We start from the raw sequence: 20,154 nt of genomic DNA, 5'->3' as shown, positions 1-20,154 counted from the left end.
AAATCATCCATACTAAATACATAGAGGAAAAAAAGATTGAAAAACAGGACCAGCGCCTCAATGACTTGTGACACAAAATCAAGTTGCCTAACATATGGGTAATTGCAGACCCCAAAGTTGAGAAAAATGAGGCAGAAAAAAATATTCAAAGACAGGTTAGTTGAAAGATTTCCAATTTTGATTAAGACACACACACACACACACACACACACACACACCCAAACCAGGAAGTGTGACCAACCCCAAGCAGAATAAATATAAAGAAAATTACATCTAGTTATATTATAGTGAAACTGCTGGATACTGAAGATAAAGAAAAAAGAAACAGTGATCAGAATGCCTAACTTATAGTCAGAAGCCATGTAGACAGTGGAATGATATCTTCAAAATACTGCGGAAAAGAACAACTGCCAATGTAAAATTTTATACACTGAAAATATGCAGCAAACATGAAGAAGAAATAAAGATATATTTAGATAAAAGTTTAGAGAAGTTGTTGCCAGCAGACATGCATTGTAATAAATATCGATAGAAGATCTTCACACTGAAGAGAAAATAATGTCAGATAGAAATTTGAATTCCCAGAAGGAATAAAGAGCACAGGGAATGGTAAATATGTGGGTAAATATAAAACACTATTTTAGTTTTTATTCTTAAGTTCTGTAAAAGTCAGTTGTCTAAAGCAATAATAACAAGATATTGTTGGATTTATAACATACTTACAGATGTATGTATATGTGATGAACATTAGAACAATAGCACAAAGGACAAGGGATATATATTAAATTATGATTGCTTCTTAATGAACTATATTAATACATACAATGTGGCACATTAATATGTATATATTAAGATTCTTAATATGTAAAATGGTATAATATTAATTTAGAGTTGAATCTGGTAAGTTAAGGATGCATTATAATCCCTAGAGGAACCAGTTTTTAAAAAATACAAAGAAGTGTATCTAAATATCTAGTAGAGGAGACAGACTGAACGACCAGACATTCCTTATTATTCTTACTTGTTCATTCTTAATGTGCTTATGCAAGATGAACTATAGGAACTTTTGAGAAAATAATTGGGACTTTTTTTACTGGAATTGTATCAAACCTTTCAAATTAATGTGAAAAGCATATTCCATTTATTTGAATACCCTTTTATTTCTCTTTGTAAGGTTTTCTTTATATAGATCTAATATACTTTAAGATTATTCATATAATTTTATATTTTGTATGGCTACTAAGAAAGGAATTTCTTTTCATTTTATTTTTTATTATTGCTGGTGGATAGGAGTGCTACTGAATTTCTAAAATATATGTGTTATATATCTAGCCATTCCATTAAACTTTTTTACGATTAAATTGATTTTTCTAAATTTATAATCATATTATTTACAATTGATTGTTTTGTGATCTTCTTTCCAATTCTTAGATATTTTAATTTTATTTCCTGCCTTATTGCATGGGATGAAACTTCAAAAATAATGTTAACTGTCTGAACAAATATTCAGTGAATGCCCACTACAAGTTGATCAATGTTTTAGGCTTTGGCGATACAGCAGTGAATAAAGCACAGTAAAGTTCAACAGTATTAGAATCCTTAGAAAACCATACAAGACAAAGGAAAGGTTACAAAGCAATCTGTGTTGACAACCAGAGGAATATTTATGAGGTATGATCAAACAAGACAGTAAATATTTAAATAAAAAAATTATTATGGGGGCCGGCCCGGTGGCTCAAGCGGTAGAGCTCCATGCTCCTAACTCTGAAGGCTGCCGGTTCGATTCCCACATGGGCCAGTGGGCTCTCAACCACAAAGTTGCCAGTTCAATTCCTCGAGTCCCGCAAGGGATGGTGGGCTCCGTGCCCTGCAACTAAGATTGAACACAGCACCTTGAAATGAGCTGCCGCTGAGCTACCGAATGGCTCATTTGGTTGGAGCGCATCCTCTAAACCACAGGGTTGCAGGTTCAACTCCCACAAGGGATATTGGGCTGTGCCCCCTGCAACTAGCAATGGCAACGGCAACTGGACCTGGAGCTGGGCTGCGCCCTCTATAACTAAGACTGAAAGGACAACAACTTGACTTAAAAAAAAAAAAGTCCTGGAAGTACACACTGTTCCCCTTCCCCAATAAAATCTTTTTAAAAATTAATAGTAATTATTACAGTAAAAGACACATTGCCATTAACGCCCCTCAAAATATTCCCCCTTGCTCCGAATATCCCACCGTTCTTGCCACTTTCTGAAGCAGTTCTGGAAATCCTCTTTCGCGAGTGTCTTTAGGTGTGCTGTCATTGCTGCCTCCAGGTCCTGAATCATTTTGACTTTGGGGAAGAGCCAGAAGTCTCATGGTGACAGATCCAGTGAGAAAGGTGGATGAGGACACCGTAATGTTTTTATTTGACAGAAATTGCTGTACCAGAAGTGATATGTGACACGGAGCGTTGTCATGATATAAGACCCGGTATTATATCATATATCATATCATATCATATCATATCATATCATACCCGGTCTTATAGTAAAATAAAACCGGGTCTTATATTAATTTTTGCTCCAAAAGGCACATTAGAGCTGATTCTCCAGCTAGGTCTTATTTTCGGGGAAACACCGTATGGTTCGACGTGCCACTTCCCTTATTGAAGATCCCTGCCTTTCCATTGGATGGCACTCGGCAGCAGCATTCACCGTATTTTGTGATCACAACAGAAAGGCTTCGTGTCACACATCGCTGCTGGTACAGCAATTTCTGTCAAAAACATTACGCTGTGTCCTCATCCACCTTCGTAACCAAACCTGGCACCGTGCGACTTCTGGCTCTTCCCCAAAGTTAAAGTGACCATGAAAGGTATTCATTTTGAATTGATTTAGGACATTGAGGCATCTATGACAGTGCAAAACTAAAGACACTCACAAAAGAGGACTTCCAGAACTGCTTCAGAAAGTGGCAAGAACATGAGATAAGTGTGTTCGAAGTGAGGGGGAGTATTTTGAGGGGCATTAATGGCAGTGTGACTTTTACTGTAACAAATTTTAAAAATTTTAAAATATTCACTGTATTTTTTTGATCACACCTTGCATATAGTCATTGCTATAGAAAGGTGCTCTGGCTGGCTAGTCAGAGAAAGTTCTGGTGGCAGAAGAGATGACCCAGAACAACCCATGGGGTCTGAGTTGGGCTGGGAGAAAGCTGCTTGGTGGGTGGAGGGAGCCTCAGGGCCAGGACACTGGGTGCAGGCTTGTCAGGAGCTGAGGAACAAACTAGTTTGCCGTAGTCCAGGGTGAATACATGGTAACAGTTTGCACATTTACCTCTGGGGCTCCTTGGAGGTTCTAAAGAGATGTTTCAGGGGCAAAGAGGGGACCAGAAGCTGGGACTCTGGTTTTTCTCCGTGCTCCAGCTGGCTCTCCCAAACCCTGAGCAGCATTACTTTGATCTGTTTTGCCTACTGGTTTCTGTGTATTTATTTTTTTCTACATAGCTTTGTTGAGCACCTACCAGGTGCCAGTAGAACCTAAGCACTGTTCTAGGTGCTGGGAATACAGCAGTGAATAAAATAGCCCCAAATCCCCGCCTTCTTGGGACTTACCCTCTAATGGTGGGAGGAAGGGAGACAGCAACACGTGGAATAAAATGTAAACATCGTGTAAGTGCAGAGTAAAAGCAGTGAAGAGATCTTGGAAGGTTGCAGTTTTAAATGGAATGGTATGGAAAGGCCCCACCAAGGTGACATTTGAGCAAAAACTTGAAGAAAATGAGGAAGCAAGCCATGTAGGTTTCTGGGGAGGAAGAGTTCCTGGAAAAGGGAACTGCTGCCCGTGCAAAAGCTTGAAGAGGGAGCATGTCTGGCAAATTCTAGGAACAGAAAGGAGGCCAGTTCGACCAGGTGGATCGTCGTGAGGGGGCGTTCACAGCACTGACAGGAAGCGAGATTGTATAGAGCAGTATTGATCCATAGGAGGACTTTGGTTTTGCTTTTAGCCCAATGGGAACCATCAGAGGGTTTGAAGCAGGGGAGCCGTGTAATCTGGCTTACGCTGGAATAGGCCCACCTGGCTGCTGCCTTAAGAACAGACAGTTGGAGAGCAAGGGTGGGAGCTGGGAGATGAGTTAAGTGGTGCGAAGGCCTCGGTCAGATCCCTGAATATTATTTGAAAGTAAATCCAGCAGAATATCCTGATTTGTCAGATGTGGAGTCTGAAAGAAGAGCAGACAATCAGGATGACCCCGAGGTATTTGGCCTTGTGCCTAGAAGGATGGGGCGAGATTAGGAAGGAGCTCAGTACCACGTCTGAGATTTCTGTTAGACGTCCATGGAGGTGTAAGGTGGCCAGGTGAATTAATATGAGTTGAGTTCAGAGGAGGGCTCTGCGCTACAGATATAAATTTAATAATGTTAACTTCTTGATTTTGATAATTGTGCTGTGGTTACATAGGAGCATGAACTTCCCCTCCCCACATCAGGCAGTGAATACTGATAATAGTTAGGGAGAAAGGGGCATTATGTCTGCAGCTTAGTCTCAAACAGTTTAGGGAAAATAATTCTATCAATAGATTGATAGAGAATAATAAAGAAAAGGTGATACATTTAATCTGTGAAGAATCTGGGTGAGAGATAGATGAGCATTCTTTGTACTATTTTTGCACCTTTTCTGTAAGTCTGAAATTATTTCACAATACAGCACTTTTTGAAAAACCAAGGAAAACACAAACATTTCCAGAAACACAAAACTGGGAGGATTTGTTGCCAGCACACCCGCACTGAGAGAAACGCGAATGGAGTCTCAGGCAGAAGGAAAATGATTCTGTGTGGAAACATAGAAATGCAGGAAGGAATGAAGAGCGGAGGAAAGCGCAAAGAGAAGTGAGTATTGGCTCTGTGCAGTAATAACGTCTTCCTTGTCCGGTTTAAAATACATGTGTAACTGAAACGGTAATAACGGTGGAAGGATGGAGTGAATGTGTTCTAAGTGCGAGAATTTTTGGCGAAGTGGTAAGATTTCTCAGTTATATGAAACTATCGTATGTCAAGGATGTATGTATTGTGACATCCAGGGCACTGGTTCTCAAACATGTTAGTCTCAGGACCCTTTTCACTCTTCAAAATGGAAGAGTTCCCCCGTTAGGCAAACACCGCAGTAGTTAACCGTCACAGACGAGATCCACTGATGGGGTGCTAAAATCAGAGGGTGAAAGTTTGAAGAGAAATAGCAAAGTATATCCTCCAAGCTATTGCATGACTACAAAAGGAAAGTTGGTAACTTCACAGTGGAGAAATTCATCAAAAACCACCTTGACTACAAGCTAAGAGGGGGAAAAACTGAATTCACAAGTTGGCAAGAAAAGAGAAAAGAGAGCATTAAAGAGATCAAAAGGAAAACATATTGTAAGATGAAAGCTATAAACCCCCAAATTTCAGTATTTACATTAACTATAAATAGACTGCTCCATTAAAAGCTAAGTTTGTCAAGGTTAGATTAAAAATAAAAAACTGAACCCAATTCAGTGCTGCTTACATCAAACACACCTTTAATGAAAAGACACAGGATTAAAAATAAAGTGATGGAAAAAGATAACCATGCAGATGTTAACCAAAAGAAACCTGGTACTTACATCGGGCAAGATAGTCTTAAAACTGGAGTGAGAAATAAAGAAATTTCAGAGTGGCCAATCCCCAGGAAGGTTGAACATTTCCAAGTATATACCTAATGACATCGCTTCAGTGTACACAGAGCAAAATTGGACAGGACTGAAAGGAGAACTAGACAAATCTATCATCATGGAAAGTTTAAAAATATCTTTCTTGATAATTGGTAGTACAGACAGACAAAACAATCAAGATTCTAACAACAGTTAACAAACTTGCCATATTTTTATACAGATATAAATATTATTAGAGGGTGATCATTTCATAAGATGGTCACTTATGTTGTACACCTGAAACTAATATAATATTGTATGTCAACTAATTGAAAATTTTTTTAAATATTATATATCACATACATATATATGACACTGTACCCAATAAAGACAGTAAACGTACAAAAAGATGTTCCACGTCATTAGTCGTCAGAGAAATGCAGATTAAAATCAGAGTGAGCTATCACGTCGTACCCACCAGAACGGCAACAACTGAAAACACTGAGAGCCTTGATGTTGGGTGTGGAACAGCTGGAACTCTCCTTCACTCCTGCTGTGAGCTAAGTTGGTGTAACACTTTGGAAACTGTTGACAGTATCTCCTAAAGCTGATAATATGCGTAGTGCAGTGGGTCCAGCAGCTCCCCTCTAAAATGCAACTGTAAGGACGTTGACAGCGGCAGCACTGGTCGTGGATTGTCCAAAACCGGAAACAAACAGGTCGGCTGTGATCCACTCTTATCCTAGGCAAGAAGACTAAACAGGAGGTAGAGCGCACGAACCATGGCTGCGCACACCAGCCTGGGTGAGTCCCACCAGCACGTCGAGTGAAAAGAGCCCCTTATAAAAGAATGCTTTCTGTGTTATTCCATTTACATAAAGATCAAAACTAAGCAAACTTGCCTGTGGTATTAGAAGTTAGGTGGTGACCGGGAGGAGACACAGGCGTGCTCCTGGAGGCTGGTGTTCTGTTTTCATCTGGGTGGTAGGGACATGGAGGTCTTGCTTCACTGTGTGAAAGTTCATTAAAGCTGTACACTTCGGGTTTGCATGCTTCTCTGCGTATTGAATGCCAACAGAAGTTTACTGAGAACTGCAGTGAGAATGACAAAGGTGAAAAGCTTGATAGCATCGTGTCGCCTATCTTATAAGACCCGGTCTTATATTAACTTTTGCTCCAAAAGACATATTAGAGCTCATTGTCCAGCTAGGTCTTATTTTGGGGGAAACATGGTAATATGGAATGCTTTCTAAGATATATTAGTTTAAAATTTCGAAGTGTAGAATGGTGCTTTTACCATGCTATTATTTGTATCAAAATACATACACCCATATATAGAATATGTAAAATGCATATTATATGAATATATGATTCATATATATGAATTCATAGACTCTCTCTAGAAGGTACATAGGAAACTATAGCAGTGTTTGCCTCTAGAAGATATAACTGGGTGACCAGGTGGCAGGAGTGAGAAGGAGACTTAACTTTTCACTATATACCTTTTGTATCTTTGGGATACAGAATGTGCTATGGGAATATCTCTATTCAATACTAACTTTTAAAAACAATTGCTAAAAAGCCCTTAGAAAGGTATTATGCAGGAGGCCGGTGTGTTGCTTCTCAGGAAGTCCACGTTTTCCCTCACATCAAAACAGGTCTTTGGTTTAACACCAGGTGACATGGTTGGCTTTGCGTGTGGGTGCCAAGACGACGGGGGCAAATGCCCTTTGACAGGGTGCTCAGCCTGCAAGGGTGTGTGGGAACGAGCTGACCAGCAGACAGTAAATTCAAGCCTCACTCGAAGACACCACACTTCTTGAATGAAATGGTGGGCCTTCCCCACTGTTTATGGTGTCATTTCCTTTCTCTCTTTCCTTCTGAACATTGTAAGTTGAAGTCAGATTAAGTTAAAAATGACGCAACCCTACTGCTTCCTTTTGTTCTTTTTAAAAATGTAATTGAGATCATGCTATGAATATAACATCTGCTTTTTATGTCTTGATGTATCAAAAGCATTTTTCCATGTCATCAGAAATTGTTTCATATGAATGTGAATGTTTGAATATTATTACATTATTGAAACATGTTGTAACTTGCCTAATCATTCCTCTTTGGACATTTACGTTGTTTAAATTTGTTGCTATTATTAAAAATACAGCAATGGACTATCTTTGTACATTACACGACCTTGTAATATTATTTCTTAGAAGTAAAATAGAGTTGGAGGGCATGAACATTGTTCAGTACTCTTGAGCTAGAGTACCCAGTTGTCTTCCAGAAGTTTCTCCGTGGACACTCCCACCGCACCCTTGCCAGCTTTGAGTAAGCAAGTCGTTTTTAGTTTGAAAAAATTTAGTCTTAATAACTTGAATAACATCTGAACGACATGCTAGAAGTCCCTTTCAAGTTGAACCAAGATTTGGAGTATTTCCCCTTGTGTTAGTGGCATCATGGGGAAGAGCCTGGGCTCTGACTGACGCCGGACTGACTGGACCCGTGCCCCCCCACCCCTCTCCAGGCACTGGGACCTTGGAGAGGCTGCTTCCTTCAGTCCGTGCGCCTTGGCTTCCTCCTCTGTACAGTGGGGAGAATAAAGTACCTGCTTCATGGGGGCAGCGCTGCCCCCTGTGGCCAGGTGGGTTAGGCACTGCACAGCCACACGTGCTGTGATGAGCCCTGGGTGGTGCACCTCAGCAGCCCCGCAGCGTTAGCGCTGGGATTCAGAGTTAGAAATGTAAATAGCGGGCTGGCCTGGTGGCTCAGGCGGTTAGAGCTCCGTGCTCCTAACTCCGAAGGCTGCCGGTTCGATTCCCACATGGGCCAGTGGGCTCTCAACCCACAAGGTTGCCAGTTCAACTCCTCGAGTCCCGCAAGGGATGGTGGGCAGCGCCCCCTGCAACTAGCAACGGCAACTGGACCTGGAGCTGAGCTGCGCCCTCCACAACTAAGACTGAAAGGACAACAACTTGACTTGGAAAAAAGTCCTAGAAGTACACACTGTTCCCCAATAAAGTCCTGTTCCCCTTCCCCAATAAAATCTAAAAAAAAAAAAAGTAAATAGCTCCTAAAACATTCTTCAAGACTTGGGTTTCATAAATTCTGGCTGTTATTCTGGGTGGAGAATGGGAATATAAATTTTAAAAAATTTTCTCTGTTTTTTCTTTATTTTCCATGTTTTCTGCAGTTGATAAGTGCTATTTTTATTATCAATAGGTATCATATCAACATATTCTAGCTCGCCTGTCTATTCTATAATATCACATGTATTATATTATAGGTAGAAGACAGACAGAATACTCCTCCAGCCTAAGAAATTGGGGGGAAGAGGTATTAGTTAGGGAAGCTGCTATTTTTAACAGGTGGGGAAGATGAGGTCTTGGCTCCCTCACATTGCCTGGCAGAGTAAGCCCTCAAATATTTATTGATTTGTTGAGTAATAAAATATGACTCTTTCCACTAATAAGATTGACAACAGCAACCAATTCCAAATAGGTGGTGACAAAATAATTTATATATTGACCTATTAGAACATAGCATGTTTTAATGTGTTACTGTCAGGTTAATATAAGGACTTTTAAAAAACATCTGATAGATGCATGGTAATTTAAAACTTAAGAAGTAAGTTAAATGCCAAATAATAAACCCTCTGATCACATATTTAAAATTCAAGATGTAGAAGAAAAACCCCAGACGAACATTGAACATTCATAACATTCAGTCAAGTAACCAGAGTGTGCTTTTGTGCACTGGACTCTTGTACAGGGTTTTGTTTAAGGAGCAAAAATCACCTTGATTTGCATCCTACAGTGGAGTTGTCTCCTTAATCAGGCTGTTTCAAGTAGCATAGAAAAGGAAACAGCGTATGGATAGCCCTACCACCCCAAAGCAAATGTTTGTTTTGTGGCAGTGATGGAGACATTTTCATTGGTGAAGCAAATATTTAGAGCTGAAAGAAACATTTGGGCAGCCAGGATGTGTCAAAATAGAACAGATGCCTGCCTTTTAAAAACATGTTTTTTAAAAAAAACCACCTTGTGCTTGGCTGCCGTGGGTACAGCCACAATGGGTTAAGCAAGAAATTAGCAATTGTGTACGCATTTGTCATTCTAATCCCAGCTCCTGGCCCCATCTCTGCACCTTTGTCTTGGTTTTTCTCTTCCAGAAAATGGGGGCAACCATTCTAAGTGATTTTGTTTAGGATTAAGGTGTTTTTTTTTTCCTTCCAAGTATTTTTTTGTTGTTGTTCTTAAAAATAAATTTAATTTGTCCTTTTGAGTCAGGCATATGTTCCCATGGAACACAGTTCATAAGAATATACAGTGAGAAGTCTGCCTTCCGGTCTGTCCCCAGCTACCAGTCCCCACTTCATCCATAACGGCATTACCCGTTTCTGATCTTTCTTTATTTTATGTGTGTACACAGAATCACAGAGAGGTGTATGTATGTGTGTATGTATACGCGTACATATGTATTTTTTGTCATAGAGGCCCCATGTACCCTTCACCTAGCTTCCCCCATGCTCCATAAATTCTTTTTGTTTGTCTTCTTTTTTGCAGTGATCCATTCTAAGACTTTGCTTATTTAAAATGTGCTGTGTCAGAGAGCAGAGGTTGAGCCTAGCAGGCTGCGCCCCCCCGACCTCCACGCAGTAAAAAGAGCCCGTGTGGGGAATCTGGTTCTGCCTCTGGGGCTCGCCATGCGCTGTGGGCAAGTCACCGCCTCCCTCTGTAACCTGTAAAACAGAAGGAAAAGAAAAGTAAAAGAACATGTGATAGACAAAATGAGTCTTTCCAGGTCTGAATTTCTTTGGTTGTCAAAGGTGGGGTGTCTTTGGTTTGTTTTTGTTTTTCAAAACAAACTTCACAGCCTCTTCCAAAACCAGGAGCAAGATTCACATATAGTTAAAAGTGTTTATTAATTTGGCTTTTCCACAGATGCGCACACATACCTTTGGCTTACCTGGCCTTTGGCATTCGGGTGGCAGTGATACCCCTTGGTCTTCACAGGCGCAGTTCCTTCCCCAGGACGTGGGCTGTGGGCGGTGGGCACGGCTGACTTCTCAGCCTGGTGCCAAGGACCTGCAGGATTCGACAGCCGATGACAATATTTGTCATGCAATTCATCCTTGGGACTGATGATCAAATACCAAAAACATCCTCTTTATTTTTGTTTCTAACTTAGCAGAGAGGGATTAAAAGAAAGAAACAACAACAACAACCCTTTAGACCGTAGATCTGAAACTAGACATCGTGCATGCTGACTGGAAACCCTCCCGTCTTTCATATGAGAGATCTCAATTTGCGTTACACAGAGGGGCAGCTCACTTCTGTCTTGTTCACCAGTTATACTACTCCCCAGAGAAGCTCAATAAATTTTATAGGGAAGTTTCCTCCTTATACGGAAGGAGCTAAGCTCAGTGACTGGTGTGGCTGAAATAATTTAGGGCTCCAGGGGAGTACATCTGCCCTGTGGAAGAACGTATCAGAAGTAAATGTACAGAAAGTTTTGCTCTTGGTTGAACTGGCCGCGTCATTGACAGCAGTGCTCCCCAAAATGTATGATTAGTTCGCTGCTGACGTGGTCCTTCGGTGTGTTTCACTCTGTGGAGACTGCCTGCAGGTATTCTGCCGTCTTCACCACTTTGAAACCTCCAAACTTGGACATGGCTGAGTTTTCACATCTGTCTTCTGCATCCTCTTCCACTGACGTTAGAGCAGACCCGCCCTCTCTCTCTTCTAGACTTCCAGTGGGACCCCTGCCTGCCAGGGTCCTCAGGCTTTAAGCTAGCTGTGCAGTACGTTCCTCACTGGCTTTTTACTCCCTGATTTATACTGGGAGACGTGGCTCGGTGATATCCAGTGTCCTTTTGTCTTTGTGTTTATTTTTCTTGCACATTCAATATATTTAAAGGATATATTGTCTTTATGGTTCACTGGGATATGGAGGGGATCGGTACAAGTTTCAGTGAGAGGTCCCCGGCTCCCTGGGTTGAGGTGAGAATTATGTTTTTGGTCAGATATTTTTCTTTCTTTCCTTAGGTGGCAGGAGGCAGTGTTTTGCTGCTTTTTGAAATAGCATTTCTACCTAACGATTTTTAGAAGGGTACTGAGAGGACATTCCGTTTCTGGGCACCATCAGCAACTTTTTCTCCTGTTGTTTGAACTTTCCTTGTTTAGGAGAAGAGAAAGTCTCGTGTCTGGTTCTTGAATTTAAATATCAGTGTCAGGGTGGTGGGAATCAGCCCCATCCTTAGATCAATTTTTATAAAAACTCTTTCAATTCAGGCTAGTATTTGGAACTAGTTTTCTCAAAAACTGTTTTTGCTGCTCGGGAATAGTTGATCAACAGAGAAGAGAGCATTTGGCTTATTTGCTTAATATTTTAACCAAGTGAATGAGACAGGTTGGGGGGCTGGGGGAGGGGATTAGAAGGTGGGTGGGGGCGGCCCCATAAACAAGGTGATATATAATATTTTTTTTGTTCTCCTTTTAAATAAATACCGATCAGCTTTATGTTCAGAGACAATAGGAGCCGTTGGCTTAAATTTGCAGTTTACTGTATTTATGGCTGTAATATCAAGGTGCTGCCGTCGTAATTTCATGCCCCAATGAGAAGAGCAAGGTCGAAGCAAATGCTTCCATCGGCATCTGCTAACACACTAACTCATAAACAAGGCCCGGCTGGATCAGGTGGCGCGGAATAATACAGGCTAATGAAATACAGCACAGCTTTCCATTACTGTTAGTTTTTACAGTGTCGTCATTACGTGTAATTTATGTTTAAAAAATTCAATTTTATACAAGGCACTGGGAAATAGGGGTCTACAGGTCATCCAACGACTTTTAGAGGCTCTGAGAGTCCTTCTTGTACTCGACTGTTCCAACAAAATGTTGATAAAATAAAATAAAATAATACTTTATCCCCTTTCCCCTCCCCTAACCTTTCCTGAGAGTTGATTTTTCTTTTAATTTGGGGAGTATTTTTAGCCAGCTGTCTCGTCTGCCTCGTCTCCTTCCAGAGTGTGCACGGGAGATAACCAGTCCTGTTCTGAGAGAGGTGAGAGGTGACCCCCCTCCCCCCCTCGGTGCCCCTGCGAGTCCCAGATGAATCACCTGAGCCCGGTGAATAGAGGGCCTGCCATGGGGAGGACAGTGGCCCGCGTGGCCAGCCCGTCCTGGCCGCCCTTTGCCACTGGCCCTCTGGCCCTACTCCCCAAACGCAGTCAGACTGCACCTTGTTATTACACCTCGGGCCGGGCTGGCCGGAAGGTGCTGGCAGGCGCTGGTTGTCTCGCTGGTTTCCGAGCTCTTCCTAACCCTGCTGTCCTGGTTGTGGTTTGACCCGAACGAGGCAGACAACACTGCTGTCTGCTGTCATCCGTCTTTCTGCTTCATCCGCACAGGACCAGGCCCGTGGCAGTGCCGAGCGGTCGCTGGGGACGGCGTTGAGGTTACTTATTCTGAGAAGCCGTCGCACAGCCAGTCCCGCAGAAAACAGTCAGCCCATCCAGTGTCCGTTTTGTTGGAGTTGGGGTCCTGGGGAAGGATCTGGGGCCTTGTGCTCACAGCCTTTAGGCTGCAGCCCACAAAGCCCAGGATTTGGGTTCGTTTGCATTGTAACAGAAACCTTAAGAAAAAGAAAACAATTTGTTTTCTTGTAAGGGATAAAAAAATAAGCAGGTGTGGCAGCCCGGAGGCCATTCAGTTGTCAGTGGAATGTGGCTGCTGGTCTGTTCTTTCGGAGAATCCCACCCTGGAGGAATCCCATCCTGGAGGGAGGTGTGGGAGAAATGTTTGGCCTGCCTTTCCCTTGGGGCCCGCAGATGGCTCCTGGGTGAAGGGAGCTACCTTTGCAAGTGAATTCCCGAGAACTGAGAGATCAGATCGGAAAGTCCAGGCTGATCCCAGGGCTGGGAGCTTCATTTGCATAGTTGGGTCTGAATTGAGAGCCCTCAGTTTCACAGATTGGGCAGCTGTGGCCTTAAAGATGAAATGTCACTCTGCCTTTCAGCGTCCGGCGTCCTGCTCACCTTGGACAAATCCCCTTGTCCCTTTCTCCTGTTCTTAACTGAAGCTGGTGAGTGCGTGGAGTAAGTGAGCTGGACTTGCTTGTTTTGTTCTCTGTCAGTAACGTATTTTAATTGTCAGTGTCCCGGATGGGGGAGGGGCTGGTGGCTCTTGGAAGGTGAGGTTACCTCCAAATGCACAGTGCTGGTTCCATCCGATAATGCAGTTGACACCCCAACGCAAAGAACACTTGAGGCTTTATTAAAATTGGCTAATTCTCCCCAAGGCGGCAGCTACTGAAGCCTGGACGGATGGGGAGGGCAGGAGGTTTGGCTGCCCCAGGACAGTGACACCCTTTGCTCCTGTCTCTGTTCAGCTCAGTCCTTTGCCGTTAGATTATTCCTTGCAGATAGCAATCAACGGGAAGGAAGTGTGTGTGTCTAATTTGCATGAGATTATTTAAAACAAAAAAAAAGGTCTGCATTAGTCAGGGTGATGGTAAACAACGCAGAAAGATGCCTTTTATAATATAGCCTGTGCCTCAGCTTTCAGAGCCAAATATAATTCACTTACAATTGGCAGTTTCCTTTATTATTCCTTTTAACCTTTTGGATTCTGCAAGGTCTCCATCTAAGCCCTCCCTGTGTTTCTCTCCGCGGGGTGGGAACCCAGATGTCTTCTGTGTGGGTCCTGTGGCAGTATGTCTTCCCTCAAGGCAAGGGCCTGTCAGCCCCAGAAGCCGAGGACTCAGAGAGATGACCCCCCACATTATCCCCAGCCTCCACAAGTTCCCAGGTGAATCACCTGAGTGATTGACCTGTAGGGTCCTGAGCCTGGTCAGTCCTCCCTAAGCTGGGGACACTCCAGAGGAAGAGGACACTGGGGAAGCGTAGGTTCCAGTCTGTGAGAGGCCTTCGGATTTCCTGGGGGTTGAAGATTAGAATGAGGTGAGGTCCCTGTACCCTAGTCACTCCGGTGGTGTTCAGAAAGTCTAGGTGTCACTGCCAGGTGTCACAGGCAGACAGGACCCAGGCGTTAATTTCCTGTGTTGTTGTTGTAGTTGTTTTAATTTTATTGGGGAATATTGGGGAACAGTGTGTTTCTTCTAGGCCCATCAGCTCCAAGTCGTTGTCCTTCAGTCTAGTTGTGGAGGGTGCAGCTCAGCTCCAAGTCCAGTCGCTGTTTTCAATCCTTCGTTGCAGGGGGCACAGCCCACCATCCCATGCGGGAATTGAACCGGCAACCTTGTTGTTCAGAGCTCACGCTCTAACCAACTGAGCCATCCGGCTGCCCCAGTTCCTGTGTTTTGATAAAGCTCCAGAACAGCACCCACGGGCTCTTACCTGTGGATGGGGTGGCCATGTGGAGATGGGAGAAGACAGTTTAGCCCTACCTAAACCTCTTTCACAAGACTGAAGGCTTAAGGCTTCATTTTGCAATCTGCCCTCTGATGTTTTTTAACTGTACTGTGGTGAGAAGTCGCCAGGCTGGAGACGCGAGCGTTGGGTTGTCCTCCAGCAGTACCGTGCCCTAACTAGCATGATTTGAGGCAGACTTTTCACGCTCCTTGGGTCTCGGGTTTTTTTGTTGTTTTATCTGTTAAATGAAAGCAATGGTGGGGATAATGGTCCAGCTCTGAAATTATTTTATTCAATGAGATCATTAAAATGCTTATTTTTTTTAAGAGAAGAAAAATGATTCACTGTATGTAACTAAATCAAAATCCTGACTCTCTGGAGAACTAGGGATATCAGAATTGCAGCCAGTGTAAATTCAGAGCATCAAATGATAAGGTCTCTGGAAAACAAGAGCTTGGAAGGATGTGCTGATGCCCTTTAAACTGGGGCCTCACGAGTGGGCTCGGCTGCAATAATGCAAGGAACATGTTTTATTAGGAAAATAGGCTTTGTAAAAGCTCAGGGCCAGAGGGCAGAACAACAGGCCGGGAGTCCTGTCCCTTTAACCAGCTCCAGCTCTCGGGGCCGCAGCACAGCCTGTAACTTACTGTATATTTCCCCAGCGTTAAACATTACCGTACTTGTTTATATTTGAAAGAGCCAAAAGGGAAAATGAGAATGCAACTGAATGCTCCTTTTGGGAAAATTATCCTCATTTGCAGCCAGCGGCTGACAAGGCGCACAAACCGCCAGGTTTATAAGATTCCGTGGTGTACGGTGACCATCCGCCTGTGCTGACGTCGCTGTGCCGCCTGCTTCTCTCTGGGCTGATGGCGAACCCTTGAAAGCGCTTCCCGTTCCTGTTAGGAGTGGCTGGCACACGCTCAGAGGAAGCGTGTTCTCCATTTTGCCATGGCTCCTCTGTGTGTCCTGCCCCTGTTCTTCTTGGGAGGTGGTGAAGCAGCCCTTTCGCAGCGAGCTGGGGAACTTGGGAGGAGGGACGCCCCCCCCCCCATCTAGCCCATGCACTCAGATTTAGCCTTTGCATCTGGAAGGTGTAAGCGCCAGCCAGTGACCCTGTCTGTGCCATGGCAGCCGTGCCATCTGCCCAGCAAGCTGCTGAGAGCCTGGTGCGCTCAGGGCCTGCCCGGCGGCTCTCGGGCCTCCTCGAGGTGTGGCCTGGCTTACCACTGGCTAGCTCCACCATGCAGAGCGGGGAGACGAAGAGCCGCAGTGCTAACTGGGGCCTGATCTCAACTGCCAAGCGCAGAGGGAGGAGAAGGGGTCCAGGGCCCCCTAGAACAGCTCAGGCATTCTCCCTTGACTGCTTGCGGTGGGGCCCGCAAAGTTTGAGGGACGGCTGGCTGCAGCCAGCTCCCGCGCCAGTCTGGTGCAGGGCCACGCTGTGCTGACAGCATTAATGTGCTCCATCTATTAGCCCCTTGGCACAGAGCGTGAGGCACCAGGCTTTGGAAGATGCTGATCCTCAGAACCTCCTTGTACTCCCTGCACCCCCAGGGGCAAATATAACCCTGTTGTGGGTCTCTAATGGAGGCGGCCGACCAGATGTGGAAAAGCTACTGGCTCTCGTTTAAAAGCACTGTGTTGCGGCTGCACTGGATGTGGGGATTCCCGGAACGGCACGGGCTGGCCGGAGTGGTCTTCTGCAGACTAGCCGTGACCGCCCACCTGCCTTCCCACTCGCAGTGGCGAGCACAATGGGACACACATGCCGTTACTTCCCAGCTGGCTCTGTGGGAAAGTTTTTCTCGCACCTGTGTGCCATGCTTCGTTCCCATTCTTTTGGTTAGTTGGGGCCCCCGTCCTCTTCCCACTGAGCCAACGTCCCCGGGCTGCTCAGACCCACTGAAAATACTCCAGCAGTGTGCCCACTGGAGGTGGAGTCTTCATGGGCTTTCAACTTGCCTTTATTCCTCCGTGGGCAAATCCTCTCTGTGTGTTGTAGCCACTGCAGATGGCGCCCTGCTGTTTCCTGATGTCCTATGTGCAGTGTGGGTTAGAGTGCTGGGAAGATTAAAACAAACAAACAAACGGGGTGGGGGTGGGAGGGAGAAAAACTAGCCAAAGGCGATATAGGCAGCCTATGATAGGCTAGAGTAATAATCATCTGAAAGTTTGGGGCTGGCCTTGTTTTGATCTGTTTTCTTGTTTTATTTTCTCCTTTACATTCTGTATCCCATTCATACTAATCACAGTCGGTCCTGATTTTTCTTTTTATTTCTGCATTTGTCATAAAATAAAGCAAATTATTCCCGTCTTCGGAAACGATCTAGACTAATTAGTCGTCTCACCCAATAATTAGTTTTTTGTTTCCCTGTCTGTTTTCATGCATTATTGTTAGTTTTTTCCCCTCTTTTTTTAACACCATTACAGATTAAAATGAGCCACATTTGCAGTTGATGGTATCTGTTTTCGGGGGAAGAATGGAGAATTGCAGTACAGAGCGACTTCAAAAGCAGCAATAAACTCAAGGATAAATTAAGGAAATTGAATGAGCCACATTTGGAAGCAGTGTTGAGGCTAATATTCTGTCGCTTAAGGTTAAATTGCAACTGAGAGAGGTTCCAGAGAATCCGAAATCGGGGAGGCATCTTCCCAGGATGCTAGGCGTTCTGTGGCTCTCAGGGTCTTTTCTCAACGAAGATTTTGTAGTAGCCATGGACAGTGGCAAAGGTACTTACCTGCAATTATGTGCTCTTCTCCTCCAGGGCTGACAGATGAAGAGATCGATTTGGCTTTCCAGCAGTCGGGCACGGCTGCCGAAGAGCCTGCGTCCTTGGGCCCAGCCACCCAGGTGGTTCCTGTCCAGCCCCCTCACCTCATTTCTCAGCCACACAGTAAGTCCCCCACTCAAACCCCTGCTTTCCACTGATTGGGACCCAGGAGTCCAGCCAAGGGGCAGTGCTTTCCGTCTCCCAGACTCAGCAAGCAGGGAGAAACTGGGAGAAGGAGTGGCCAGGCGGCTCTTGAGTTTTTCCAAAAGAATGTGACACACCCAAAGCCTCTTCTACACACACTTTTGGGTATGTGACAAAGGTTTAAGAAGAGGCGAGGGGCCAGAATGAATGAATTTATTGTGTTGTGTCACTATTTGGGTTCCAAGCACAAATACGTAAAAGTACTCACTGGTTCAGTTTCCATTTTCCTGTATCGGTGCTTGTGCTGTTTCACTAAGAAGATGAACATGATTTGTGAGTGTGTCCTCGTTCGCTCACTGAAAGAACTTGCCTCCTAATTTTATTTTTAAAAGTTAATTATTACACGAGACCATGACCCACAGGAGGTTTTGTTTTTAAATGAAAACTATTTTAGGAATAAAGTTTCTTCAAACTAGTAATGAATGTGCACCTCCAAAACATAGCCAGAACCCCTTCTTTAAGTCACTTGTGCAGAGTTAAAAATAGGTTAAAATTGACTCCAAAGAGATGGACAATTGCTCAGTTTTGTGTGTTTAACGTAACTCAGCCTTGGATCTGTTGTCTTTCAAAATGCCTTTTCTGTGATCGTCTTCATTTTAATCATCTATCTCAGAAGTATAATTTTTTTCAAAACATGATTTAAAAGAGTGTAAGATAACAGATTTTAAAAGGCGTAATTTAAAATGCCAGACTTGTTTTGACCGCCCCGTGGTCTGGATCTCCCTTCCGGCCTTCAGGCCCTTACTTTGCTGGCCTTCTCCCTGGCTCAGCCAAACGGGGGAAGCGAGACCAGGGTATAGACAGTGCAGGAGCCAGGCAGTGGGTCAGAATCGGCTTCATATGTCTCAGATCTCATTTACATATCTCCTTTCTTTTGCTTTCTGGGTAAGGCTGAATGGGTGAGGCCAGCTCGCACACCTCAACCTGCTGTCACCCATGGTCACCCTGTCTTAACAAGCCACTGGCGTTGTCGCATGCCAGCTGAGACCAGAGAAACAGGCCTAGTGGTGCCTCGTGTTTGGGGCTGCTGAGTCAGTAGCAGCTCGTTGTCAGCCTGGGACCCACGCCTCCTTCCTGCCAGAGTTCTTGCCCATCCATTTTTGTGTTTGCTTCGGGTCACTAAACACACTCTGCGTAGCTTCTTCCCCAAAGGTTAAGTCTCCACACTTTTTCTTTAGTTGTGTCCCTGGCCCCGCCGTTTAATGGGATTTGTTGAGGACGGGCAGTGGCAGCTGGGGTGCAGAAGTTTTTAAGATGCACATCTGTTCTATTCCAGCTGTTTCCTCTATGGCTTAATATCTTTCGACAGGTCTTTCAGCTACTTGGAAACTTCTTGCTCAGAACAAGGTGTTCTGGTCGGACACAGAGTTAGCCCAAAACATCCTGCATGTTTGCCTATTTTCAGGAGACACAAAGGGTTAATCTGTTAGTCTTGTGAAAGCGGCCAAAGAATGGGGTGGGGAGGGGCAGTTGGGTCCTGTAAATCATTCTCCAGTCCAGCTCTCTCTGAGATAAAGCATTACCCGGTTAGGTATTTAGGTAGGAGTATTTTTAAGAGTCTCCCAGCCCTAAAAATAAAATACATCTTCTTAGAGACAGACTCCTTCCCGCTGTGACGCTAGTATAAAAACAATGGTAATGGCCGTTTTAAATACCTGAAGTTTTCAGTTGTTGCGGTGAGCCTCTTTCTTCTTGCACCGCTACCCTGCTGCTTTCAGCTCAGGGGTGACCCTACCTCTTCGCTTCTGTATTTTTGCCAAGAGGTGTCAAAACTGCTCCAAAAAAAAAAAAAGCTTGATTTTGATTAATATAGAGAAAGAAGACTTTGCCTGACTGATAATAAAACTGATAAATGACATTTGAATTACTTGTAGCGGTAATTTATTACATAAAATATCTTTTATTTGACATGCGATTAGTTGCTGGAAGCATCACTCAATCTGACTAGTTTAAACATGCTCTAAAATGAACCCCAGTAAAAACCCGGGCTGTCTGCTGCTGGCGTTATGAAATATACTAATCCTGGAGTGAGGAAAAAAACCTGACTTTAAATATTTAAATGATTAATTGGGTTTATATATTTTTTTACCTTTCTAACCCCCTTAATTACAAGCAAACTCAGGGGAGTTTCTGAACTAGGTGTGCAATCTGCATGCCTATCAGCGA

At 44.0% G+C, this 20,154-nt stretch overlaps 1 protein-coding gene and 1 long non-coding RNA gene across 7 annotated transcripts in view; one reads left to right on the top strand and one right to left on the bottom strand.

The window, feature by feature from the left end:
* The window catches only part of PEX14 (peroxisomal biogenesis factor 14), a 125,957-nt gene that overhangs the window by 82,511 nt on the left and 23,292 nt on the right, over nt 1-20,154 (top strand). For all 5 annotated transcript variants that reach the window (XM_019746767.2, XM_074334063.1, XM_019746768.2 and 2 more), the window contains one exon: nt 17,779-17,907. In XM_019746767.2, the coding sequence (XP_019602326.1) occupies nt 17,779-17,907 (129 nt within the window). The remainder of the gene's footprint in view (nt 1-17,778; nt 17,908-20,154) is intronic.
* Nucleotides 8,714-18,266, bottom strand: LOC141572048 (uncharacterized). 2 transcript variants are annotated; one of them, XR_012497071.1, is made up of 3 exons: nt 18,197-18,266; nt 10,606-10,724; nt 8,714-10,378 (listed from the first exon to the last, which is right to left on the bottom strand). It is a non-coding gene; the product is annotated as an uncharacterized LOC141572048 (long non-coding RNA). The 2 variants fall into 2 exon arrangements; XR_012497070.1 differs by lacking the exon at nt 18,197-18,266 and adding an exon at nt 17,752-17,884.

This window comes from Rhinolophus sinicus, linkage group LG06, assembly GCF_036562045.2.
Source record: "Rhinolophus sinicus isolate RSC01 linkage group LG06, ASM3656204v1, whole genome shotgun sequence".
NCBI classification, from domain to species: Eukaryota; Metazoa; Chordata; class Mammalia; order Chiroptera; family Rhinolophidae; genus Rhinolophus; species Rhinolophus sinicus.
This window is presented reverse-complemented; position numbering and strand designations above follow the sequence as displayed.